The sequence below is a fragment of the Ruditapes philippinarum genome, unplaced genomic scaffold, assembly GCF_026571515.1.
Source record: "Ruditapes philippinarum isolate M1 unplaced genomic scaffold, ASM2657151v2 ctg10994_1_1_1_1, whole genome shotgun sequence".
NCBI classification, from domain to species: Eukaryota; Metazoa; Mollusca; class Bivalvia; order Venerida; family Veneridae; genus Ruditapes; species Ruditapes philippinarum.
This window is the reverse complement of record NW_026858583.1, coordinates 2,659-30,435: the sequence shown is the minus strand read 5'-3', so window position 1 is coordinate 30,435 and position 27,777 is coordinate 2,659. Positions and strand designations below refer to the sequence as shown.

The 27,777-nt window shown below is 32.6% G+C and overlaps 1 protein-coding gene across 3 annotated transcripts; it reads right to left on the bottom strand.

Moving 5' to 3' along the window:
- On the bottom strand, window positions 1-27,777 carry LOC132753659 (Na(+)/citrate cotransporter-like). Of its 3 annotated transcripts, none has more exons than XM_060744154.1 (14): window positions 27,355-27,777; window positions 12,757-12,906; window positions 11,630-11,745; window positions 9,857-9,990; window positions 9,225-9,381; window positions 8,688-8,837; window positions 8,089-8,220; window positions 7,717-7,803; window positions 6,971-7,075; window positions 6,182-6,276; window positions 5,818-5,930; window positions 5,027-5,188; window positions 1,502-1,639; window positions 1-589 (listed from the first exon to the last, which is right to left on the bottom strand). In XM_060744154.1, the coding sequence occupies exons 1-14, from the start codon at window positions 27,460-27,462 to the stop codon at window positions 452-454; spliced, it is 1,785 nt and encodes a 594-aa protein (XP_060600137.1). In that variant the 5' UTR covers window positions 27,463-27,777; the 3' UTR covers window positions 1-451. The 3 variants fall into 3 exon arrangements, with proteins under 3 accessions (XP_060600137.1, XP_060600135.1, XP_060600136.1); XM_060744152.1 differs by lacking the exon at window positions 27,355-27,777 and adding an exon at window positions 20,248-20,581; XM_060744153.1 differs by lacking the exon at window positions 27,355-27,777 and adding an exon at window positions 13,872-14,080.

Genomic DNA, 27,777 nt, shown 5'->3' with positions numbered 1-27,777 from the left:
TTTATTTCTACATATATGTATTACAAAGGCAAAGAATCAATTGTATAAAAATAGCATCCATGTATATAGTGCAACCATAAACTGAAATGTTTGATCCCTCATAAATACAAATAAACTTAGAAATATAAACTGCAGAAACATTTAGTTACATCTTTCTCTATGTTCATTTCAACATATATATGCAATTATGGATACAATAGAAGCCCTGTGTGGGGCTTTTACTTCTTTACATCAACTTAAAAACAGTATCATTTTCCCCTAAAGAGGATTAAACCTCAGATCGAGAATTCTTGTATATTAAAAGATTTGTTGCCACCAAGCCAGGGAGAGGGGGTTGGGGCTGCCTTTCTTTCTTTTTACAAACATATAGGGATCAAACAATGTAAAGCATTTTATCTGAACGAGTTTCACGTATTTGTAAGATGACGCCAGACAATGACGTAATCAATTGTTACGTTAACGATTCATTGTATGTCTTTAATATTTCTTCTGGAATGGTATGAAAGTCAAAAATGCGATCGCCGAGAGATTCCGAAAATCCGATTAGAGCCAGTACGCAGACGATATTTAGAATGAAGCCCGCCATAACCTGCAAATGTAAAAAAATGAAATATAAATATTAAAATGAATAGGAAGTTGGATAACGGCATTCCTAGATTAACAACAATAGATTTATGAAATTTATACCTACAAATGCCTATATAACGTGCAAACTTCAAAATATCTGAATTGTACATGTAGTCTGAAATATTACATCTACTAATGCACTTTTGTTTTTATGAATTATTTGACGAAACCAAGTTAAGGGAAATATATTTTCTTGACTTTCCAAATCTGATCCATCAACTTTATAAACAAAACTAGATCAATGTTGACAGACACCTTTTTTTTCCCAAAAAAAAATCCCTCTGACACGGTTAAAAAAATTTTGGTTGCGAAGAAAAATATGTTATTAGAAAAGTTTTTTTTCCCCCAACTTCTTTTAAAATTCATTTCTAACAGGGATCTTTTTGAAAAAAAAAAAAAAAACATAATTATTAACAAATGTATTCACAGGGTATATCAAATAAACCACAGTAGAAACTGTTAGATGGTTCTGAAGCTGGTAATATACCATGAATTGCCTGTAAACAATCGGACCTTTCCAGTGTTTACATGTAAATTGGCTAACTTGTTATCCAATTGCTACACTGAGATAGTACATAGTCACTGGTTGACCTGATTTGCACAAAAGAACACGTTGTTATGTTTGTGATACTGTTTGTGAGCAGTTGACGCAGCAATGAATGGAAAAGGTGTGGCTAAATGTTCCGCTACGAAAAACAGGAAAGGTCCATTAAGATCAGCTCATAAAAAAACGCTACTGTACGTAAGAAATAAGTAGATCTGCTGAACTTTAGTCAGACGAGTCTGTAAACAGTATACACATGTAACAAAACATATGAGTATAATAAGGGTGTAGCTATTTTTTCAATTAATTTAATAAATAACACAACATTACCATATCAATGACCCTGACATATCCGTATGAGAACACTACAGCGTTTGGTGGCGTTGCTACTGGTAACATGAAGGCGAAGGACGTTGCTATGGCAGTCGGAAACATCAGATAAATGGGACTTTGATGAAGATGCACAGCCTATGTATAAAAATGACTTTTGAAAATATCAGCTTTACAATACGTCTTTATTATAACATAATATGTTTACATTTATTTTTCTATGTTTTCCGTGTAATTACGTGTGCAAAGAAATGTTGGTTTCTTTAATAAAAATAATAAGCAATACTTAATTTATTAGAAAGAAACAAATGTCAATATGATGCATAAGAATGCTCAACGCAAATGATGATGATGATGATTATATGAGCGTAAATTTGGTAGGTAGTTGGTAGTTGGAATTTCGAATACCTACCTGCTAATAGGTAGTTGGTTATTCGTAATTCCCAACTATTTAACAGCTGTAAGTTGGAAATTCAATCCAATTCAATCAGGTGTGATAAGTGTCCTGTGTGTCAAATCAGTGTGTGAGTAGGATCTTGTGTGCCGTGTCAGTGTCTTAGAAGTGTCCTGTGTGTCAGTGTTTGAGTAGTGTCCTGTGTTTCTGGTTAGAGTTTCAGTAGTATCTTGTGTGTCGGTCAGTGTTTCAGTTGTGTTTTGTGTGCCTGGTCAGTGTTTCAGTAGTGTCGTGTGTGCCTGGTCAATGTTTCAGTAGTGTCCTGTGTGTCAGTAGTGTCATGGGGTTCTGTAGTGTCCTGTGTGTCTGGTCAGTGTTTCAGTAGTGCCCTTGTGTCAGTAGTGCCCTGTGTGTCTGGTCAGTGTTTCAGTAGTGCCCTGTGTGTCTGGTCAGTGTTTCAGTAGTGCCCTGTGTGTCTGGTCAGTGTTTCAGTAGTGCCCTGTGTGTCTGGTCAGTGTTTCAGTAGTGCCCTGTGTGTGTCTGGTCAGTGTTTCAGTAATGCTCTGTGTGTCAGTAGTGTCCTGTGTGTCAGTAGTGTCCTGTGTGTGTGTGGTCAGTGTTTCAGTAGTGTCCTGTTGTGTCAGTAATGCCTTGTATGTGTGGTCAGTGTTTCAGTAGTGTCCTGTGTGTCAGTAGTGTCTTGTGTGTGTGGTCAGTGTTTCAGTAGTGTCCTGTGTGTCAGTGGTGCCCTGTGTGTCAGTAGTGTCCTCTGTGTGTGGTCAGTGTTTCAGTAGTGTCCTGTGTGTCAGTAGTGTCCTGTGTGTGTGGTTAGTGTTTCAGTAATGTCCTGTGTGTCAGAAGTGTCCTGTGTGTGTGGTCAGTGTTTCAGTAGTGTCCTGTGTTTCAGTCAGTAGTGTCATGTGTGTGTGGTCAGTGTTTCAGTAGTGCCCTGTGTGTCTGTCAGTGTTTCAGTAGTGTTCTGTGTGTCAGTAGTGTCCTGTGTGTGTGGTCAGTGTTTCAGTAGTATCTTGTGTGTCGGTCAGTGTTTCAGTAGTGGGTTGTGTGTCTGGCCAATGTTTCAGTAGTGTCCTGTGTGTCAGTAGTACCCTGTGTTTCAGTAGTGTCCTGTGTGTCAGTAGTGTACTGTGTGTCACAAGTGTCCTGTGTGTGTGGACAGTGTTTCAGCAGTGTCCTGTGTGTCAGTAGTGTCCTGTGTGTGTGGGTGTGGTCAGTGTTTCAGTAGTGTACTGTGTGTCAGTAGTGCCCTGTGTTTCAGTAGTGTCCTGTCTGTCATTAGTTTCCTGTGTGTGTGGTCAGTGTTTCAGTAGTGCCCTGTGTGTCAGTAGTGTCCTGTGTGTGTGTGGTCAGTGTTTCAGTAGTGCCCTGTGTGTCTGGTCAGTGTTTCTGTTGTGCCCTTTGTGCTCAGTGAGTAATGCTGTTATGAATAGTGCTTTTAAATTATGTTTCATTATTACTTTTAATGTTGAAATCGCCATTACAAGAGTAATTTTTATTATATTTTTCATACGAAAGATTGTAAGTTTTTTTAGTAGAGTAGCGGGGGATCGAACTCGCAACCCCTAGACTTGTAGTCAGACAGTGTTACCACTGGACCACAGCGCCCGCTCTGATGTATAACGTTTTTGGAAATCCTTTATACTTATCACAATAGTACACAAGAAATTGAGTTATGCAATTGAATTGAATTTTCACACCTGAATAATCAATATAGCTGTTAAGTCTATAGTGTTTAACAATGGCTGACATTCGTGTCTATGATAAAGGGCTTTGCACAACCGAGTAGATAAAGAAAAATAAGTAAGACAAGCAATAAAAAAAACATATCAGTAATGACATGTTCTGTTAAATAGAACTGCAGTTCTAATATTGACAACATTTTAAAAATGTAATGTAGATTAAAGGTAAAACATTTTCAAGTGAACAAAGAAAGTAATTTACGTATTCCAACCAACACTTTCAACCCACGTAAATTACCAAATAAATGTCAAAATATGCCCTTACTGCGTTAGTCACGCAAAATAGATTTTTTTATTAAAATCTTAGTAAATTTTATCTGAAAGTTTTTTTTATAGAATTAAATTAACAGATATATGACAAGATAGATGAATTTTACCAAATGGTATCACCCCGCACTCTACGTCGACCAGGGGACTCAGTTATTTATTCGCGTGAATCCCCAACTATCCACAAGAAGGTAGTTGGTAATTCGGATATTCTATGTTAACGGTTAACAAATGTTACAGTTATATAACAAAACATGTGTTTTCTATGGTATGGTAACACCCCCTTTACCATAAATGGACCATGGGACTCAGTTTGTTATTCGTGTGAATACCCAACTACCTTCTGGTAATTTAAATTTTGCATGTGTACTAAAGAAGTACTTTTCCGAAATAACTTTAACGAAAATATGAAAAGAAAGATGTGTTCTCCAATAAACAAACTCACTGTCTCCTAATGTCCATCACGGTATTGGTTCGAATCTCCAACTATCAACGAGAAGATAGTTGGTAATTCGAACATTGAATGTTTTTCACTCAAAACATAAACTACTTTTCCGAGTAAATATAACTGATATATTATAACTTATAATAAAGATTTTTGACAGATTATATGGCCCTATATGAAATATGACCTACCAAATTGACGCTCATGAAGATAATATTGATCTGTAAATAAAGTATTGATAGTAATGATGATATTAAAAATAAGAAAGCAAAATGATGATAATGATGATTATGGTGATGGTGGTGATGATGATGATGATGATGATGATGATGATGATGCTGATGATGATGATGATGATGATGATGGACTTAATGCTTATACTTATTTTGCTGATGATACTGATGAGGATAATAATGATGATGTTGATGATGATTATGATGGTGATGATGATGATGATGATGATGATGTTGTTGTTGATGATGATGATGATGATGATGATGATGATGATGATGATGATGATGAATTTAACGCTTACATTAATGCTGCTGATAATACTAATGATGATGATTATGATGATGATGATGATGAGGATAATGATGAAGACAGCAACAACAAAAAACAACAACTTATGTAAGTGTCTTTATGAAGGATTCAAACTTTACCAGGTTTGCCAGTATGGGCATCATTAACGTGCACGTTGCTGTGTTGCTGGTAACCTCCGTCATTGCAGCTACGATATAACACAATGTTAGATTTAGCACCCATGGTGATAGGTAATCTAACACGCTTAATTTCTCACCAACCCAGGCTGATAAACCCGACTCCTAAAAATAGAAGAAAACAGAAATTTTAATAGTGGTTGGAACACTTCATCATCTTCAAAAATGCAAATTAAGATATAAAAATAGAATGTTACATATCAGCCCCAAATAAATTGGTATACTTATTTTACTTATTCATCGCATTGTCTTATTTTGAATATTTATATTTTATTATTTTTTTCCTTTCTTTGGACTTTAGAACTACTGACTTACTTCAATTTATCTACCGAAATTCGAGCCCGTACCAGTAGAGGACACGTGATATGAGATTTATGACATTAACTTACTCTAGACTAGATATGATAAGGGACTTCCATCAGATTTTTTCTTTTGTTTACATGCATGACTGGGAATTATTTCCAAGACACCAATGCCCGTTATCCGGAGGGTAAACCTCATAAATCAACCAACCATCATCACACGCTCATGGACGCGCACAAATTTTCGGAAAATGTTCTAGATATTATGTTATGCATTGTAGGCTTAATGAGGGCCCATCCAACCTTTCAGGCACTTTGAGTATGGACTCATGTACTAAAACTGACAAAGTTTACTTCATTTCAAGCTTTCTGGATTAGTTTTAAATTATGGCTTATTTCTCAAGACATATATTTTCTGTTATCAGTTATTACCTGTGACGCATATGCCATTGCGAAGCCGCCACCCAGGAGGAATACCACGCCCCAAGGAACCTTTTCCACAGCTGCTTTCCATGATAATAAGGGTTTCAGTGGTGCACGAGTACCTAACGTAAAAATATAAAATACAGAGCACGTGCATTTAAACGAAACAATTCAAACAATTGAAACGCAAAAGAGCTTTGACCCTATCATATTGTATATGAAGTTGGCAGTCTAGCGTCCAAGCGGCCTAAATTTTAAGTATTGTAGAAGTCATTTTTGTGCTTTTCGGTCAAGGTTTTTGTTTATTCTTATAACAAATGCATCAAAATAAATAATTTGAAATAAAAATATGTAATTTCTCTACGTATTTTACCTTCTGGTCTGAGGCAGAATATTCGCGGCAAAGATGACGGGAAAATAAACAACATAGTTGCAATAAATATGGCTGGCACCCCATCTTTCACATATCTGAATGAAAATAAACAACAACAACAAGCAATTAGCAAATGTATTATTTTACTTTGTGAATGAATGGTGATAAAAACAACTTATTCAGAAATGAGAACTTTTTATCTTTATAACAAAGGGCGTGCAATCATATTGTTTGTACTATAGGTATTTACGGAAGACATGTGGGGACCTTGCAACTTCATGAATTCACGATTTTAACTTAAAGAAGTTGAAAACATGAATTCATGAAGATGAAGTTGAAATCGTGAATTCGCGAAGCTGAATTCGTGAAGTTGAAATCATGAATTTAGAATTTGAAACCGTGAATTTGAGTTGGTGAGTGAGTTAGTGAGTGAGTGAGTGAGTGAGTGAGTGAGTGAGTGAGTGAGTGAGTGAGTGAGTGAGTTGGTGAGTTGGTGAGTTGGTGAGTGAGTGAGTGAGTTGTTTTATCACAGTGTCATGTTCGTCGTATAAATATAAACACACTTAACACCTAAGATAAACAGAATGTGTTTTTATTATATTCATATAATTAGAAAAAAAACGATTATTCAAATGATAAAATTTGTTTAAGTCAGTAAATCAAACGAAAAAAAATCCCAATAAAGTTTTAAACTCTTCGTGAAAATTCGATCTAACCAAACTTCATTTTAACCATAATTTTCACCTGGTATCAAGATAAATAAAATAAAATATAAATTAATAAACAAACCCTTGTTGGAAAAGTGAACCCCAGCCATATTCTCCGCCCATATCTCTGGTTATCCATAGCAACGCTAAAACTATGAAATGTCCCATAACGGCTCCCTGTGCAAAACTGAAAATATTCATTCAACATTCTTGATTTACATAAATGATGCTCTAAAATGTGACAAACTTGTCTACGAGAAGGGATCTTACTTTTAGCCTGGGCAAAAAGATTATGAAAATAATGCAATGGTTAGTACTTTAAAGTGACACTATGTTAATGTTTTCTCTGTCAAGTAGAGTTAGATAATAGACTGATACTGGCCAATAATTGATGATAAAAAATATTTATAATACAGTGTAAAAAAACGGACTAAATCATAAAAAGACTGCACCACGTTTTTCAAGAAAATACCGTTGTTCACGTAGGTTTTTGATTTCTTTTTCATAGTATAAAATAAAATTGAACACAATTATGACAATATATCAAGTTATATAATTTGCACACTTGGGTGGACATAATGCCACCACTTTAAATCGTCTGTTTAATTCACGAATTGTAGTTTTGTGCAAAGTCATTTGCAAATTTTCAACATCCCTTTCTTGATTTTAATAGTTTTAGAAAAGTGCTATATACACAGACTTAAAATGAAAACCGAAACAATGAAGTGTTATTTCTCTTAGACTGTCAATTTATTTTACAAATAAAATGATACATAAATCAACGGCCAATTGTGATCCGAGGGATCACTAAAAGAATTGTTATTTTACCTGACAGGTCCTAGTTTTTCATATTCTGTACGTATAACGGCCTTCACCCTTATACTTCTATCATCGTTCTTCCCTTCACAACAACCACTGTAAAAAGGTCATTTGAAGTGTATAAAGCTATATATTTGTTGTTTGTTTATTGTTTATATTGCGATAAAAATGATTACAGAATACCTAGAATTAACGAAATTTGAAATTCAAGCTGTTACTTTTACACTTGATGTCCTGCTAACATTGCAAATTACGTGACTGTGTGGGAAGACCCATTTAAAAAACATTAATTAAAAAATACAATATTAGAAGCATAACTGGTCAATGCTTTGAGCATCATAACCGGTTTGTTTTTCTTTTTTTTGCAGCAGACGAACTTACTTGCATCTAAGGAAATAGAACTGAAGCCATATCCAGACGATAATAACAAGACAAAATGACAAAGGTACTCCGAAACCCATCCAGCTAGCGAATGTAATTGGCGATTGTTTGATACCATATCCCTCATACACGCTGAAAGAAAAAGGGAATTAAAACATTTTACAAGTTCTCAAACACAATATAGAGGCTTGAAGTGACAAGAAAGGTATTTTTGCCCAAAATTTAAGCATAAAAAACACTAACCATTCAAAAAATGTTTAATTACTAGAATTTTAGAAATTTAATGTAGCATAGAATTATTAGCCGAACTAATATATCCTGTGAGTGAACTTCGGGCAAAACACTATTAAAACGAAGTCAATACATTACACTTACATTTCAGCTGTCAAATATCTAATACAGCTATCAATATACGAAGTTGTTGTGAAGAACGATGCCAGACGAACAGTAGGAAGGAATGAGGGCCCAAACCGACGGCCATATTATACGTATGAAACGAATCTAATGTTTCATATCTTTTTTCTAGCACCTGATTTTGTTATGAAATAGTTACTGTAATTTTATTGCATCGATATATTATAAATGAATCAACTGCTTACATGTCAAGTTGTCCTTTCATGACTAGGTTTGGTCCAGTTCCGGTTAGACTCCCGATTCCTCCGACGTTTGCAGCGTAAGCTATACTTAATGTTAGACATTTACACAAGCGTCTGAAAGCCGGGTCATCATCATCTTCTAAAACATTGTCCCTGAAAAATATATCATTGTCGTCTGTTATACATTCGTACATATTTAGACCATTCCAATATGGATGACGTTAAAGGGTGTACAAGCAAGCTATAGTACGTTGCAAAATTTACTTCATAAATTACATGAAGGTCATTTCTAGGACCTTGCTAATGCCAACTTAAAAATATAATCCTAAAGTCCATTTCATTTCTTTAACACAGTACAGACTGTTTTATATTTTTCAGATTGATTGCATTGTTAACAATGTCAACAGAAAACCAGCCCATCATTTCTTCAGGATGATTGCATTTACAGAGTGCAGTATAAAGATAAATTCGTAATCTTGTTACATCACATTGAAAATGTGCCAGAAAATTAAATAATACGCTTCTAACTTATGAACTTACGGTATATCGTCAAAATTTACTTTCGATTGCTCTTTCTCCGTTTCTATATGGATATTTGGATCTCTTTCGTCTTTTCCGTTAACACCATTTCCATTCTCAATCGGTGGTTTCTCGGATACATTTACATCATCGAGTTCTACAGCCTCGTTATCAACTCCTGATTTCAAAATTAAAATTATTATAATCATTCGTAACGCTTAATTGTTTTCAAAATAGAATTTAAAAAAAATGAAAATAATATTTTTTTTTATAGAAAATGAAACAACTGTTTACGCATATAAGAATAATTGGTTAGAACGTGAATACAGACATAAAATATTGAATGGAAATAGCTGTACTGACACAATAAAAAAATATATAGCCGAAATATATGTCGAAAAACACCAGTACTGGTCGCTACCCTTAAACGAGTTATATAAGTTGCAAAAATTTGATGAGCAACCAATCTTAAATATATATGTTTTAACTAAACTTAACCGCTGTTGTCCACTGAGACAGGCAACCGTTTCTTCTGCATAGTTGTCATGCATTTGATTTATATATAATTACTAAGTACAATTCTTATTTTTAAAGATTACCAAGTACTTTGTGAAAAGACCAACATGTAGAAATTTAAGGTAATTTTGGATAACCTTTGAACTTTTTCTCCGTGTCTTTGAGCTGCATAAGGATGGCGTTGGCAATAGGAATCATCATTGCGGTGGTTGCCGTGTTACTTATCCACATTGACAAAAACCAGGTCGGGGCCATCAGACCCAACATTATCCTAGAGTGAAATAATAATCATTATTTAAAGTATGATGATATTATAGAAAAGAAATAGACAGAAAAATTTATGATCAATTTGTATACTACATAATTATTTACGTTGGAGAAAGTATTGTAAAATGATAGTCTTGATATTCTTAGCAAGAATGGGCCTACTGCTTTATATATGTATATCACAAGTTAATATTACTTTTTAAAGAGTTTTGTTGTTATTGTTTGTTTATTTATTTATTTATTTATTTGTCATTAGGGCCGTTGGTAGCTTCCTTGCTAAGTTATTTATGTCACTGAATAGTTTCATCCTTTTCGCTGTTGGCTGGGATCTTAATAGGGACTTACGATTGTCTCATGCGAGAAAGGTATCATCATGAAATTTTGCAAACAAATGCAATAAACATTTTGAACGGGAAATTCACTATGAAAAGTACATGTACTCGTATATACTTGTTTTAGATTAAATCTTATTGAAGAACCTGTTCACTATGTGCATCTGGTTAGATGGAGAAAGTTCAGTTTATGTATAATATGCACATCACGTATTTCTATTAACTTCTTAATGTATCCTTTAAGCATATATAAAGAAAAGGTCATATATAGATTTTATCAACGTTTTGCAAACATACATCAGTGATCACTTGATGTGTACGGTGCACGATTGATCTCATGAGGGCTTCAGGTATAATTATGATATTTAACTCATACCTTACGAGGTTCAGTCTAAAGCACTTCAAATGTAAAAAAGGGACAATATTTATCTTTCTTGTGTAAATATTTGTTGAAAACGTTGAAGAAGTCGTATTAAGTAAATGTTCACGATGAGATTATAAACATTAAAATTGTGCATACTTGAATATTCTCAATGAATAAAAAAATGAATGTACATAATTTACAAACTAAAGGTTTTATCTGTAAGGTGTTCCACAAAGTCAATTGGCTGGATTTTTGCGTCGCACCAACAATGTAAATGTCAAATATGGACTTTCCAATTTAACCATATCTGTCTTATTTCAGGCATACAGGGGCACTTGAGTAGACAGACCATTGTTTCGAAAGCTAGCTGGGTAGGTTTTTTTGTATTTTATGGTTGATTGGATTTCAGGTCACCGAACCTGCAATGGTCATATAACGACTTCCTAGTTTTACTGGTGGATAAAAACCTCAAGCGCCTCTCCGTGCATTTTTGTCAGGTACCAGGCGTCTCAGTTTGAGCACCGTCCATTCGTAAGCTAGCTAGATAACTTGCTGTAATGAGAGAATTCCAAGAAACTGGCGGTGCACAAACGAGCACATAAGTTGAAACAATGACGTTCCGTAAGCAAGCTAGCTGGATAGCTCCAGCACATGAAAAAAGTCCTTGGCGGGATTCGAATAACCAGCTGTGAAGAGTAAGTGGCTTGAAGTCAATGCCTTAAACCACTCGGCTACGGACGCGCCATGATAAATTGTATTGATTTAATTGTTGATCAAAGCAAGACAAGATAAATGGCAATGCCACTTTTGCGTTGACTTACCATTGTGTAAAATAAACGTAAATATATGACTTCAGAATTTTTTTAACATTAATGTATTCATGACTTTCCATGTCAGCTTATCAGTGTATCTGTGTATAAGATAGAAATAAAAAAAGGAAAATGTACCAGCGGGCATTGGATCCGACTAATAATAATATGCGTAGAGCGATGCGCGTGTGAATGTTCCAGTGCTCTATGGCCGCGGCTACGATCAAACCACCTATAAACAACATATTGGTGTCCTGGAAATAAATAAGAATCCTTTTTTACATCTAATGTGTCATTATGAATGTTCAAGTCGACAGAAAGGAAGAATCAGAAGCATTTCACATTTGTCTATGAGGATACAACAATATAAGCATTTTTTACATTTTCTGTTTCTGGGAAATATAGTAGAGTGACTTCCGTTGAATAATGATATTTCTGAACTGGCTTTACCTACTACAGCCAAGTGTTAGAATTTCAAATCTGTTTGCAAGTTTTAATATCAATTATGTTTTCCATCGAGTGTTAGCATTTATCTTACATTTAACTTAATGTTTAAACATAAAGTATTATTTATTATTTAAAGTGTTAAAATACTATCATAACACATTTGTTGGCAATTATTGCGATAATGGCTATTATAGGAAATTTTAAAACCCTTTCTGATCAGAGCAGTTGCTTTGGTGAATAGCTTCTTGTCACTGAGTAATCATTTGTCACTAAACATAACCTAAACAGTGAACAATACTCGTTAAAAAATCGAACACGGTCTAAATTTCTCATTTACCGCTCCTCACAAAGTAAATATTACTCAGCAAGTACAACAACCATCGTCAATTGAATAATATTCACTGAAGACTTCTAAAACAGTAAACAATATACTTACTGAGCACTACTTTAACACCAAACACTACTAACAAAGAGAAGATTACTCACAAACACTATTCAAACAGTGAACACTACTCTCAAATAAAATTATCATTTCAGAAAGTGCTCAAATCAAAACAACGATCTAGTATCTGAATCAAGCATATATAACTAAATGATATGATTGGCCTTTTTTGTGTATATTTATAGAATATTCATACCTGTAAGAGACTAGAATATTCATATCTGTAAGAGACAAGAACTAAGCCAACAATAGTTTCAACTTTCACCATCTTTTGTAAAATTGTGAAAGCTTAAGTTAATGACAGTATTAAAAGCTTTTGGAATAAGTTGAACATTATCAATTTTTTAATACTTTGGCGGTAAAGATAACTACGTACATTTATATATTGTTGCGCTGTCGCTTTCACGGTCAACAGTCCAACCATCGGGAAAAGGAACACCGGTAGCAATGACGTCACAGCTATAGGCAGCGCCTCTGTGATCCAGAAGATCGCCATAATGATGACGCAGTAAGCACATTTTGCCTCCTGAAATAATCACTTAAAAGTTAAAGATGTATGGTAAAAAAAAATCATATTTATATTTTCCATCGTGGTCTTTCCGTTTCTTTAACTGAGCTTGTATTGGCCGCCTTTTGTTTGTTTGCTTGTTTGTTATTTTTGTTTATTTGTTTGTTTGTATTTTGAATTTGCTAAAAAGACTGGTTTAAATAATTACTATTGTCACAGATATAGCAACAACAACAACATATCTTTTATTCACTCAAACATGCATATGTTACCATCAATCGCAAGAAATGATAGATTATTGTCTTATTTTTATTTTAGACTTTTCGTTCTAGAAAGCGGATGCCATATGAATCAAGGTATTCAATTATTATACAGAATTCTTTTATATCAATATATATTTTTCATTCAATAAGATTTTACAGCACATAAATAACTCTTTTTCTTTTCATGAACAATTACGGCAAATAATTTGCTTGTGATATTGGAGGAAAAATGTCAATAGTTGACATCACATTGTTTGTTATTTTGAGTTTCCTGAAACAGTTTCCGGAAAATTACTAATTGTCTTTATTGCTGAACCATAAAACCATATTTTGATTTTTGCCTATTTTGCAATTTTCACAGATGAAGTGCCATTGTTTTTGTATGGAAATGAAAATACCTCTTTGCTTAAAACATTACCAAACGCTTGTTTACAAAATCAGCTCGGATTATGTTTATTTTATCTGTTAAAGGCACATTTTGCCTAAAATATAAAATACGATTTGCTTGTGCCATGAACTTGTGTGAAATGATATAATCTGTTATTTTAATGGTTTAAAGTTTGATACACATCTCAGCAAATATTAATAATATAGTATAATATCATGTTTGCGGACGGCTTTGAGAAGTTCTGAACAAATCCACACCATGATATAGATGTATACTACGAAGAGCCTTCAAGAACATTAAAAAACGTGTTCAGAAAGAAATGGTCTACTTACAGGGGTATCGTATTCCACCAATAACGGAATAAAAACAACTGGAAGCAGTACAACAATTAATATATCCTTTATATAGAAAACATCCTTTAAAAAGTTTTTAACACCCATTTCGGTTTTCGTGTGAATAAATTTGTACAATTCTTAAATAGATCTTCTTTTCTAAGATCGGGTTAGCTTTTAGCTAAACATTCACGTCTATATCTGTACCAGTAGACACGGCAAACCACAAAAAAGTCATTAACAAGCAAAACTATATGACTTGCGAATATTGACAAATGAGATTATTTTAAATATACGAATTTCATATGCACCTTCGAGGTTTGTATTCACAAATTTACTGATCTGTGCAGATTGGTGCAAATAAGTTACATTTAATTAGTTAATATATTCACGTGCATTTTACACTGTTGTTAAGGTGACCTATAAGGCCTATAAGGCCGGGTGTTCTTTATTTACATTGTATATATGTAATTTTCATGTACGAAAACACATGTCACTATAATAAAAGATTATTATTATTATTATTATTATTATTATTATTATTATTATTAGATCAGTAACTGTTAGATAACGACAAATATTTATAAAATAAAAAGCTAATTTACAAATAATGATGAGAAAGGTGTCAAAAGGATGTGATTAGAAATAGAAAACGTACCGGGAATAGGAAAAAAAAACTTTGTTTAATTGTTTCACTTGTTATTCATCACTTATTTCATGTAGTCATCATTACACTCACGGTTATAGCCTACTTACTGTACCCCCATTTTAGTCAAATTTTTGTCAAAATAATCATCCAGACCAGCCTGCGCATCCGCGCAGTCTGATCAGGATCCATGCTGTTCGCTATCAGTTTCTCTACTTGTAATAGAGTTGGTAAGCCAACAGCATGGATCCTGATCAGACTGCGCGGATGCGCGGTCTGGATCCATGCTGGTCGCAAACGCACTATGTTGATTTTGTCATGGCACGGCTCAATTATGTCTCTGGATTGATCGTCAGTTTATTATTTGATTTGTTTTCTTTGTATTTAAAAAGAGGAACATGATTTGATTATTTAATTAGAGGGTAACACATTTAGTCAGTCACAACCGAAAAAAACAAAAACAACAACAACAGCAACAACGAGGGTATAAAACCATTCGCTGCGAGGTTAATGATGACGTAATATTTTCAAAATGGCCGACACATTGTCTATGTCTGATCAATAAAATGTGCTTTTGGTTGAAATGTTATGAAAATGATATATAATATTGCAGAAAGTAAAAAAGAATACTATAATGAATAATATAATTACCATATGGGTGGACTTTCATGCTCATTTCCCTTATTGTTTACCGCGAGCTATGAGGACATAAAACTAACATTATTTAGTTTATTTATTTTCTATTTATTCATAATTTATTTCTTAAATATTTGTTGTCGATGACAGTTTTACAATATCACCAGTCAAGTAAAGCAGGCAAGGTAACTGGTACATTATGTCAAGGTTGTAAAACTATCACTCTCTTTTTCTAAATCTTTTTAAGTGTATTTCATTTTTTGCTTGTTTTGAATTTATTTTGATATGTCCTTAAAATAGCTTTTAAACTTCTTAACTCAACAGTGTTTGCAGTGACATGTTCAAGTAAATCCGTTACACGTACTTAAAAGATAAAAATAATAAAAAAAACTTGCTAAAATAGTGTACAAAACTTGTTCTTGATGTAAAGGTATTTTTGCTGTTTGTTTACTACTGTTACAGTAATCTTAGTTGTAAAAAGACTTGAAATAATATGTTCGGAGAGGTACCCGAGGTCTTCCTTCACAAATGAAACTGAAAAAGCCCCCATATGACCAATACAGTATAGACTCAATCAATCATACAGTCTGTAATTTTCATGTTATTTTGAAGTGATTATAATGCTTCCGAGTGATCATCCTTTTTCAGATTAAAACCCAACCAAAAATATATAAGGGGATGTAATGTGTATAACGAAATAAATTGATAACTCTGCAATTAAAATGAAATAAAGAAATGTATGACTTTTCTAATTGAATGCCTTACAAATTGTTTGTCACGAAGTCATTATGATAGATATGTAAATATGAGACAAGATACAATCTCATTTGACCTTTATACCAATTCAAATATACATGCACATGCATAAAATTATTCACATTCCATTCTGATAGTCATAAGACCGTCCTGTAAGCTCAATAATAATTAATAAAGCGTTTGGCTGTGAATCGGGCAACACAGGTTCAATTCCCGGACTTTGGAGGTCACTTTCGTCGAGATTGTTCATGAAATCCTTCGGCACTGTCCTTCTGCTCTGGCATGTACAGAAGTTATGAGTTCCTTGCGAAAATGATAGCAACTAGTACTCGTAAACTGCCCGACAGCCTGTTTTCAGTAGGTTAAGGATCTTTTAATCAAGCGAACCCCGTAAAAATCTATATCGTAACAAATCTTTTTTAGAAAAATAAGATAAGAAAAAAAAAGACAAAACATTTTTTTTTAATTGAATAATGCAATAATATTGTGAAGACGTGAATAAATTTGATGCATACAAGATAAAATTATTGAATCTAATCTTACAAAATAAATACGCCTGTTTGTGTGCGTACCTAAATTTTGAAAGTGTACAATTGTTTTTTTTCTCTTTCTTCACGAACATGTGAAATTCGCATGTTATATAAAAAAGGACTGTTACCTAGCAAGAATTTGAAGCTCTTTCAGACAAATGAGAGGTAATTAATATATGATAATATTCTCCCTTTTAAACAGGTTTCAAATAAAGACATTTCAGGATTTAAAAAAAAGGAAATTCTAAAACTATTTTATCCGGTCGTTTGCGCAGAAGGTTTATTTTAGATATACAAGTCCAAATTACAAATAAACCTAAACTATATATAATACATGTATATTGTAATTAAAAACGCAGTCATACAATCAATGTCCAGGTTGTAAATGCATGTATGCATGGTATGGTCATGATATAGAAAATGTAAATGGCGTGACCAAATTATTATCTTAAAACGAAGATTACTGCTACGGGATGGATGATAAATCAATTTGATTAAGATCAGCTCCTAAATAGCGCTACGCATTAGGATCTGACATCAACCCATAGGTAGTCAACTTCTATTGGTCTTTCAAACAACCAATCATTTGCGAGCTTTCATTATTTTGAAAATGATTTGGTTTCTAATTCTAATCCTTGGAAAACCAATTGAGTAGGTAATTTTCACGCCATATCGCCGACAGCTAAACTGGCGAAACAATCTTATTCATTAAAAATGACTCTATTAATTCAAGATGATTACTTCAAACATTTTTTTCTAACAAAAATAAACATTTTGTGTAACTTCCACGAATAACGGTATTTTGATACTTCTTCTAATGCTTATCTACAAAACCCGGTTTGATTGAATGGCTAAAAATAGCTTTATCGGGAAATCCGAATTATAAAGAAGGCGAAACATATAAGGTGGTCATCAGATCTACATGGAAGAAATAAGAAGATCCGAACTTGAGTCAGATTGGGAAATTAATTATCAGTCTATAGAAGTTTTTAATAAGCATTTTGAAGATCTTTTATTGACTGTCATTTTTGCACTTTTTTTCAAAACTGGGATATAACAAACATAAAGTAAACTATTGAAATGTACAGTGTATGAATGAAACGTATGAACTATAAATGAAATAAATATGGTCATACTTCAATAAAAACAAAGAGTTTATATGATAAATATAAACACACGACGCTGTGGTCCAAAAACTATATCTAGCGCATATCCGGTCATATACATGTATCAGGAACAATTTCTACGTCGCTATGCACGTGACCGTTTTTATCATATTGAAATTCATTTTTACACGTTTAGTATCTTAAGTTGATTGGTTACAAAGGATTTTAATGGCCCTTTACTTTATTGCTTTAATGCTTGATTGAGTCTAACTTAAACAAACATAGTGATAATTATCCTCTTTATCTTATCAAATAGATTAATTACTTATAGACATAAAGTCAGAGAAATATAAAATTTATATCCTGTATTCCAGCCCTTCTTGCATGGCTTTGATTATTTTCATAAATTTAAGCCGATTTAATGTAACTAATCTCAAAATGTCCTTGATAATATAAAGTTCATCCTCTGCAATTCTATCCAAGAATTGCTCTGAAGAGGTTGTACACGTCAAGTCAATTTTTTTTTGAAAGCAAAAATCATCAACATTTAATTAAATATGCATTGTACTTGCTTTAACTACGATCGACAATATCAGCTTTAATTATTGCTTTCGTCTTATATCTCTAATTTATATCGTGTCTATACTCGAATGTGTGTCGTAAACTTGAAAAGCTTAACTGGGTCAAATTTTGTTTTTTGTTTTCGTTTTTTCTTTTGTTATTTTTAATCAAACAAAACCCTTTGCGTACTGGAAAAATTGTCGCCTGCTAAAATGGCGTCTGCTTTTTTGTTTTATCTTTTAAAAAGAAAAAAAATGATTAAGTTAATGAAACGGATTTGCAAGGAAGGAAGGAAGGAAGGAAGGAAGGAAGGAAGGAAGGAAAAAGACTTTTAGAAAGTTTGGTACCGGTATTGTTCGTCATTTTGATTGCGTTCAGCGAGCTTTTTTTAAAATACATGTATAATATATGAAACCTTTTAGATTTGAGAAAGAGGCAACTACATGTACACTAATTTTTTAGAATATAAATAAGAATCGTAATGTTTGTTCATATAAAAAAAAGATTAAGAGTGAATTTGAAAATTAAAATTTGGTAAATATTCACTGTAGAGGGAATCTGAAATCGCAGACAAAAGGTTAAACAATACAGACGATGTCATCAATTTAATTAAAAGAAGGCATTGTCCATTTTTATATCAAAAGAAAACTTGGTAACAAAAAAATGAAACGAAGTTCTTTAGCAAAATGAAATAACGAAATGCGTCAGCTCAAATTTGGTCGCATTTGAGCTTTTTTTCATTGTTGCATTTTTCTTTTACAAACTTTTTACATTTTCACTTTGTTGCATTTTCGCTTTATCGCTACATGGTTTAGTTTTCGAATTTTTGCGGCTGGGCCGATTGACTTCAATAGCAACTGGGAGAGTATGTAATGTAATGAAAATGAATGAAAAACACATTGCAGTTTCAATTATTTATGACAAAAAGAAGGCGAAAACACGACAAATGATATCGTATTAATACCCAATTTTGTCGTTCTTTAGCTTTTTTGCCTTTAAAAAATTCGACATCAGATAATAAAAAAAAGTGTTCTTACTTTTACTAAATTGTCATCTTTACTTGGAAAAATACGGAAGAATAACGCTTTGTTTCACAGTCGGTAATTAGTAAAACAAAATGATTATTTCTGAATAACAGTCAATCTAAAGTACATCGAAAGTACATCGAGAATTTAACACTTACTACGCTAAATGCCTTAAAGTGGCTTTTATCTTTTATTTTCTGTTGGACTAAAAAATGCTGTGCTGTTTCAAACGAAGTATTTTAGTAATCTTGTCTTGAAAAAGTGGAACATATCACAGTTTAGCCGTCTTTAAAACATCGTTCCAGAGCTAGTTATAACGCGTCATTGACGTTCTTTTCTAAAAATAGAAGATTGGGATTTACTAATTTAAATATAGAAAGCGGACCATCGAGGGGTTGCCTTATTGTTTATGTATTTTACCGTCGACAAATTGCATTTTCCACCTTAATTCTTTTCATTTTACAATTTTACAATTATATGAAACGATTTGTTATCAATATCATATTTAACCTTACGAAATGCTGAAGGCCGCTTTAAAAGTACTTTTCCATCATCCAATCTGCATCATTAAAAGGAAACATGTTAAAATAATTTAGGAGTGGTGAAAAGCATGCACAGATGTGTTGGCTATCTTGAACTGCACTGGCCACATGATCATTATAGTCTCAAGGTTAAATTGAAACAATCGTGTATCAAGTGGATTGTGCATGCGCGAAATCATTGATTGACTTTCCAAAAATAGCAATCATATATTTTGTTAGGCAATTTTTATTACGTTTTCTAGTATGATTTAATCGCAATTTATTTATTATAACAGAGACATTTTTATTTAACTTGTTTTTTCTAGGCATGGCCTTGAAAAATATAAAAATAAGTTGATTGTGCTGTGCTTGACATACGAACAAGTTTAGCCAATTCTACTATATCAAACACGGGTTTTAGCAAATGAGACAAATCAAAATGAAAGTTTTGAAGAATTTTGAGTCTTGCTTAGCATTTCAATCATCGTAGTAGAGGCATAATTATTTAACTTCCATTACGACAATTAAATATAAAATGAACATTGAATTCAATTTGATATTTTTTTTTCAAAGTAAAATTTAAAAAAGTACTTACAGAACTGTCGCCAACCACAAGAAATGGGATTAGAACTATTGGCAGAAGAACAACAACCAGAATGTTCTTTATGTATAAAATATCCCCGAAAATGTCTTTACATCTCATAGCGGCTCTGATTAAACAAGATTTATCCAGATATTATAAAAGTGAATGAATTTGCACAGAAGTTGTAATAAATATATCCCAAATCTTATTCAAAACCACTTGAAGCCGTCTGAATTTTATGATGTTTGTAGTCTAATAAAGTTTGAGACAAGTTACCTTAAGACTTGTCTATAGCCAAATCTATGTTTACATTTGAATAACACACTTACATATATAATGACTATACCATCTTATCTAAAAATGTGTGTCAATATGCATAATGAACTTGATGATATATACATGAACATCATATCAGGTAAAGGGTACTCGGTACATTTTAAAGGTAACAAGGTCCACCCGCTTAGAGAGAAGCCATCGGATTGGTAATCTAGGGGTTGCTGATTCGAACCTTGGGTGGGGGAGGGCGTAATTCCTCCGTGGCAACTGGTCTCGAACATATCGTCTCATGTTCATTTGTCTCTCGCCGCTGCTTGATTCGTGATAAGTATTTGGTCACTTGCGGAGAAATAGGTTATTACTGGTTAGTAATCTAGGAAAGCCGGTAAGTTGCATCAAAAGCAGAGATATGACCAAAACATGTGTGAATTCGGCATAAATTTGGTGTAAAGGACAACAGAAAAACAAACAAACAACAAAAAGGTAGCAAATCTCGGTTGGGTTTTGTTAAATGTTTTCTGTCTCTTTCTATTTCTTAAAATCTGCTATTATCATTAAATAATTATATGGTTAAACCCCAATTTACTGATTTTGTATAATGCCCTTACTCTGCTTATAAAGTGGAACAGTTCATCCGAAGTTTAAAGCGGCCTTCAGCATTTCTAAAGGTTAAATACGTTATTCTAAGATAAATCGTTTCATATAATACTCAAATCAAAATAATTGAAATGGAAAATGAAATTTGCCTTCGAAAATATATATAAACAATAATGAAACCCCTCGATACCTCTAATCTACCGGTCCACTCTCTAATTGTAAATTAGCAAAAGGACGATTCGTTTTTTTAATCTTCTATTTTTAGAAAAGAACGTCACATTTTTGGAAACGAACGTCACTGGCATGCTATAAATAGCTCGCGGGACGCTGTTTTGAAGAAGGCTTAACAGTGATATGATGCTCTTTCTGAAGAATACTTAATTTAAAACAACACAAAAAAGCTTAAAGCCGCTTTAAAGGATTTAAATATCAAACAACGTTAGACAGTATGAGACCTGTGTAACTGCAAGGATTTGGAGGATAGCATTACTTCGCTCATCAATTTCATCCCCGGCAGTGAAACATTTTATAAAGAAACTTTAAAATAATTTTAGATTGAAACCTTTGCTAAATTTTGAATATCGCAATGGAGTGATATCTCATTCAAAATAATCTCGAAACAGATTATGTAGACTCGCCAATAAAACTTTTGGTTATTAATTAAATTGTCTGTTTTTCCTCGTATATCAGATAAGAGTGTCCATAGGTTTTATCTCTATTAGTTTCTATTAATTTCTTTTTACATTCCTATGTTCGCAAGAAAAAAAAATTGCGATTTCAAACTGTGAATCTTTGACATTTTTAACTTTTCAATATCTGAAACAGTGCTGCTTTTGAATAGTATGCTTATTCATAGATAAATGTACCATTAACCTTGACAAAGCCTATTAAACGTTTTATGGTTTGTAAACAAACGTGCGAAAATGATTTTAAATCGTTTGTCTTAACCAATCACTGTAGGTTAAAGTGTTAAAACGTATGGTATGTGTTTTTATCATGTACAAATTGATGTTAATAATTTTTATGATACCCTATTATCTAGTATATATGTATATCAAAATGATTGTCCATTATATATTTGTGGAGATTTTAATAGTCGTATTGGAGACAATTATGATTTTATTATTGGGGTTGACGATTTGCCAGATAGAAATATTGTTGATTGGCGTCATGCGTTACACATATGGATCATAAATGATTGCATACATGTATATCCGTTGCTATTAATAACCACGATCATAAAGAAATAACAAGTAATATTCTAATCTCTAGCATGTCAATCAAAGGTCATAATGAACAATGTCTTTCGTCCGCTCATTCATAAGTGATATACATTTCTGGTAGTTTATAAGAATATCTTGTCATTATATGTGTACTAGTTCATCTTCACTTGCTGCATTTCTTGCTTGGACGCCCTTTGATGCTTTGCATCAATGCTTTTCTTGTTTTTCTTGTAACGCTTATGGTGACAAGTTATTAGATTTCCTGATAGATAGTAACATGTGTTTATTGAATAGTCGAAATTATATAAAGAATGATTTTACATCAATATCTGCTAAAGGATGTGCTGTTGTTGATTATTGTATAGTCGCACATGATAGTTTGAACCATTTTAAAGATTTCACAGTTATTAGAAGTACTGAAATTATTTCTAACATTCAGGTAAATACTGGCCTTATACCTGTATCCATACCAGACCACTCTATTTTAACTTGGATGGTTGAATTTGAAAATTATAGTGAAAATTTATACACTCAGTATTCAGAACCTGTATGTGAAGCTGTTAGTTTTGATAAGTTTGATTTAAAAAATGTACCAGATACTTTTTTGAACACTCATGATGTAGTTTCTTCACTTCATGATACAGTTTTTAAACTTGAACAAAGTTTACAGAATCAGAGTCATATTGACGGTGCTTATTCTAGCCTTTGTAATATTTTAAAGAGTGAGATGTATGACAAATGGGTTCAGAAAGGGTAGAAGTACAATTGATCATATATCTTCATTAACTAATATTATTGATACTAGAAAAAAGGCCAAAAAATCTACTTTTTGTGCATTTATTGTTTTCAAAAAAGCCTATGATTTTATAAATAGGACTATTTTATGGGACAAATTGATGAATTCGGAAATTGGTGTTAATGGGAAAATGATAAATGCTATGAAATCTCTATATAGTCAAGTTACATCTAGTGTTAGGGTTAACGGTTTTTATACAGATTGGTTTGATGTTAAATGTGGCTTAAGACAGGGCTGCTCCTTATCACCTTTGTTATTTAATTTATTCGTAAATGATCTGGCAGTATCTATAAAAGCAGCCGGAAAGGGTATTTGTATTGATAATGAAAAACTATGCATCCTTTTATATGCAGACGATATTGTACTTATAGCTGAAAACGCAGAAGATTTACAGTTTATGTTAGATATGTTAAATAATTGGTGTAACAAGAATTCTATGATTTTGAATCCTATGAAGAGTAATATCATGCATTTTAGACCTGTTTCTGTTCCCAGAACTTCATACAGTTTCACATGTGAGGACCACAGTCTGAAAGTCGTTGCTAACTACACTTACCTAGGTCTGTTACTGACCGAGATGCTTGATTTTGATATCATGGTGAAATATGTTGCTCAGAGTGCTGGTAGAGCCCTTGGTCTCCTTATAGCTAAGTCCAAGTCCTATGGTAGCATGCCATATACGGCATTCACAAAACTTTACGATAGTACAGTATGGCCTGTTATTGCATATGGGGCATCTATTTGGGGAACAAGATCCTATTCTTGCATAAATGCAGTGCAGAGTCGAGCAATGCGATTCTTTATGGGGTTGGGTAAATATATCCCTATTAATGCCATTTATGGTGAGTTAGGTTGGCAACCCCCTCATGTGAAACAGTGGAGATCTGTGTCTCAACATTGGCATAGAGTAAAGTCAATGGATAGTGAGAGAATTAATTTCAAGATTTTTAGATTTTGTGACAGTAAGAGTAATAATAGTTGCAAAAATTGGCAATTTCTGTATCAGAAACATCTATTGTCAAACAATTTATTGAATATGTCAAACGATTGTATTAACATGTCTTCCAAATATTTTTGTGATAAGATAAGTAAGTGCACCATGGATACTTTCATTCATGATTGGAGAACCAGTATTCAAAATGTCACGGGTCCCACTGGTAGAGGTAGAAATAAACTTAGGACGTATACGCAGTTTAAATCTGTTTATGAACCTGAAAAGTATGTTGAATGTTCAACTTTGTCTAGTAAATACAAGTCTGCGTTAGCTAAGTTTAGATGTGGAGTTGCCCCCCTCCGTTTAGAAACGGGGATATATGAAAATATCCCAGAAGAACAGCGTCTATGTCCGATTTGTGAACTTGCAGTGGAAAATGAAGTTCATGTTTTATTTCATTGCCCATTGTATCAGAGTCTCAGAAATGATATTGTTAATAAAGCTATTGAGATTGATGCCTCATTTAACAATTTATGTGATCAGGATAAATTAAACGTTGTACTCTCAAATGAACATATGTTAAAAGTAAGTTCCAAAACGTTCTTTCTGATTTTAAAAGCCAGAAACAATCATTTATATAAATAGTTTAACAGACTACATTTCAGGATTAGTCATATATCCTTTTTATTATAAGTATTAGTAGCGTAAATAGTGTAAAGCAAAGTTACATTATCTCATATTATGTAGGAGATGGGGTATATATACAGATACTGACAGTTTAAGTATGTTTGTTTCACTGACAATTCTATTTTTATTTTTTTTAAATAAGTGTTAGTCTTTAGAACATTTCTTAATTCATAAACAAGAATGTGATGTAATGTCTGTATCTCACCTCCTGCCTGGAGTGAACAGTTTATAATGTATAATTTTAAACACATAGAAATTTTAATATAGAATATGATATATTTTAATTGCGTAAATAAGTTGTTTTATCCCTATGTTTTGATAATCACTACTGAACAGTTCATCCATTGTCTAAATATGAGTGACAAATGATTTTGTAAAATCATTTTTTTTATATTGCGCGATAGTGCTTTTATAACAAAATTTAGTATTTTATATTATAATTTCTTATGGCAGTTTTTAAGACAAGGTCAGTAGAGGTTATCAAACTTTTAGAATGTATAAAGTCTATTATAATTTTGTAATTAAATGTCTCAAATAACTTAATAATGACAATGTGCAATTATGTCATCCTATTGCAATTGATTTATATGATGTAAATGTATACGTTAATAAGGGAGGTAAATCTACAATATACATATTATACATTTCTATAATATGGACTGTGGAGTTATCCCTCTTAGTATTAGCTATAACAAGTCTCTTGTAATTCTTTCGAGAATGGCTATATACAAAATTAATGTTTTAAATGTTTTATATGTATATATGTGTATAGATGAGACTATAATAAAGAATTAATACAAATAAATACAATGTGCCAATTTTACAGTTCCGATGTAAATAAGGACAATGTAAGTAAAAACACACATATTTCACCTTTTCTTTTTCTGTGTGTTTGTGTTTTTGTTGATATCTTTTACATTTCACGTTTATCTTTAATATCGGCCGTTTATCTTTAATTTCGTCGACTGCATTTCAGATAAAACGTATTATATCTGTAATTTTTACATTAGTATAAAATTTTAATGTGAAATTAAATTTATGCGCATTCACTTTGTTTGATACGGTGTCCCATTAGAGCTATCAATGTCTCGCATTTGAGAAGCGCGTCTGTGGGATAAGACAATCCCAAAACACGTAAATGCGATGCAAAAAGACACGAAATGATAGAAAAGATATCGCACTGTCGCATCGTGGTTGCTACTTAGATAGGTATCGAACTTTCAGTTTGTATTTTAACGATTTCGCATCGATTTTCACCGGTCAAAACGCCGGAACAAAGATGACCCTAACGATTCTCCGTAGTTTGTTCATACAGATTATTTTTGTTCATAGTTCTTACATGTTTTTTTGTACATTTTGTGAATTTCGACTATGGTGAATATAAATTGTATTGTAAGTTTGATTCATTTTCATTAAATAAAACAGTGTCACGTATCGTCAAGAATGATAACATTAAATACAACATATTTCATTTGATCACACACGTGGGACAAGCAGACGAACACACGAGGGGCAAGCAGACGTGAATTCAATAAGAAGAGCAGACGACAATGTTATAATTCTTGTTATGTATGTAACACGAACTTAGACTAGAAAAAACATGAATTCTCTGTAACGAAATCACTATATACGAGTAAAAGGATGTCGCACCTATGTGTTAAATAAGACTTGTACTCCTGTGTTACATGGACAGGAACCAGAACGTTTTCCCTGATTTATAGATTGTTGACCTTAAGTCTTTTGCGTTTGTAAAATGATAAAAATTTAAAATTTCCATTGTTTATCTATTGAAAAAAAAATATACAAAGAAACAACAACAACAACAACAAAAGAAACACCCAATTCCCCCATCCCCCCAAAAAACTAAACATAAAAAACAAACATCTAAAGAATAGATCAAAAACCAAGTCTGTTAGTCAACAACATATATAGCTGAATATTTCAATGATCATATCTATTTATAAGGGAAGCCTTCAAACCTAAAAGAAATCATTGACATAACTGAAACGTTAAAAAATTATTTTCAAAAACGCTAACTTTAATTTCACTCTCCTAACATATATTCTGAGATATAAAGTTGTAAAATGTATTATAATATTTATGTACATGTATTAACTATAAATGCTTTTAATTTACGTTACATGGTTATTACAAAAAAAACAATAAGCGACTAGAACGTTATATATCATCATTTTAATTTTTCGTTACCATTCTAAGCTATTATAATTTGAACTCGATTTTTTCTACCGGTGCTTCGAATCTTGTACACATTCTAAGTTAACAATTTAGCCGTGCGTTTGTATTTATTATCTTGTAACGGGCATACTTGATTTATAATGTGCATGAATAAGATTAATGACATAAATAAACTGTACCTCAAATTGATACACTGCTTTGCATTTGAAGTGTATTAAACACTGCTTTTTGGAATTAACACATGCATTTTACGAGTATCTCTATCTCTAATTTAGTCAAAAAGCAGTGTTTACAGAACGTTTGTTGTTTGTTTTTTTGTCATTTTATGTAATAAATAACGTTAGAGAATGATTTCAAATATTGTTGAATAATTTAATAAAATATTTGAAAAAAATACTCAAAATACTCACAGGGCTGCCGCCGTCCAATAGTAACGGAAGTAGTATTATTGGCACAAAAATGACCGTTAAAATATCCTTTATATACCAAAAATCCTTTAGCACATTTTTAAATCCCATTGTCACTTTTGCTGCCGAGCAATATATATCAATTCACAGACTTTCTACATTATATATTCACTTTTATTATATAATATTATATGGCTGTGTATACATTTGTTTCAGATAAGCTAAGTAGCGTGTTTTAGACTGATGCCCCGGTGTGGAAGGTTGACACCCTAATCTTTAATTTGTAACCTTGTCATGAATGTGTTATAACATGAAAACATCTACGTATCAACATCCTTTCTTTTTACATTGTTAATTATGCTATTCTCCCATGTAAGATATAAAAGTGTGCCAGTACATATATAATAAATGTGAATACAATGACAA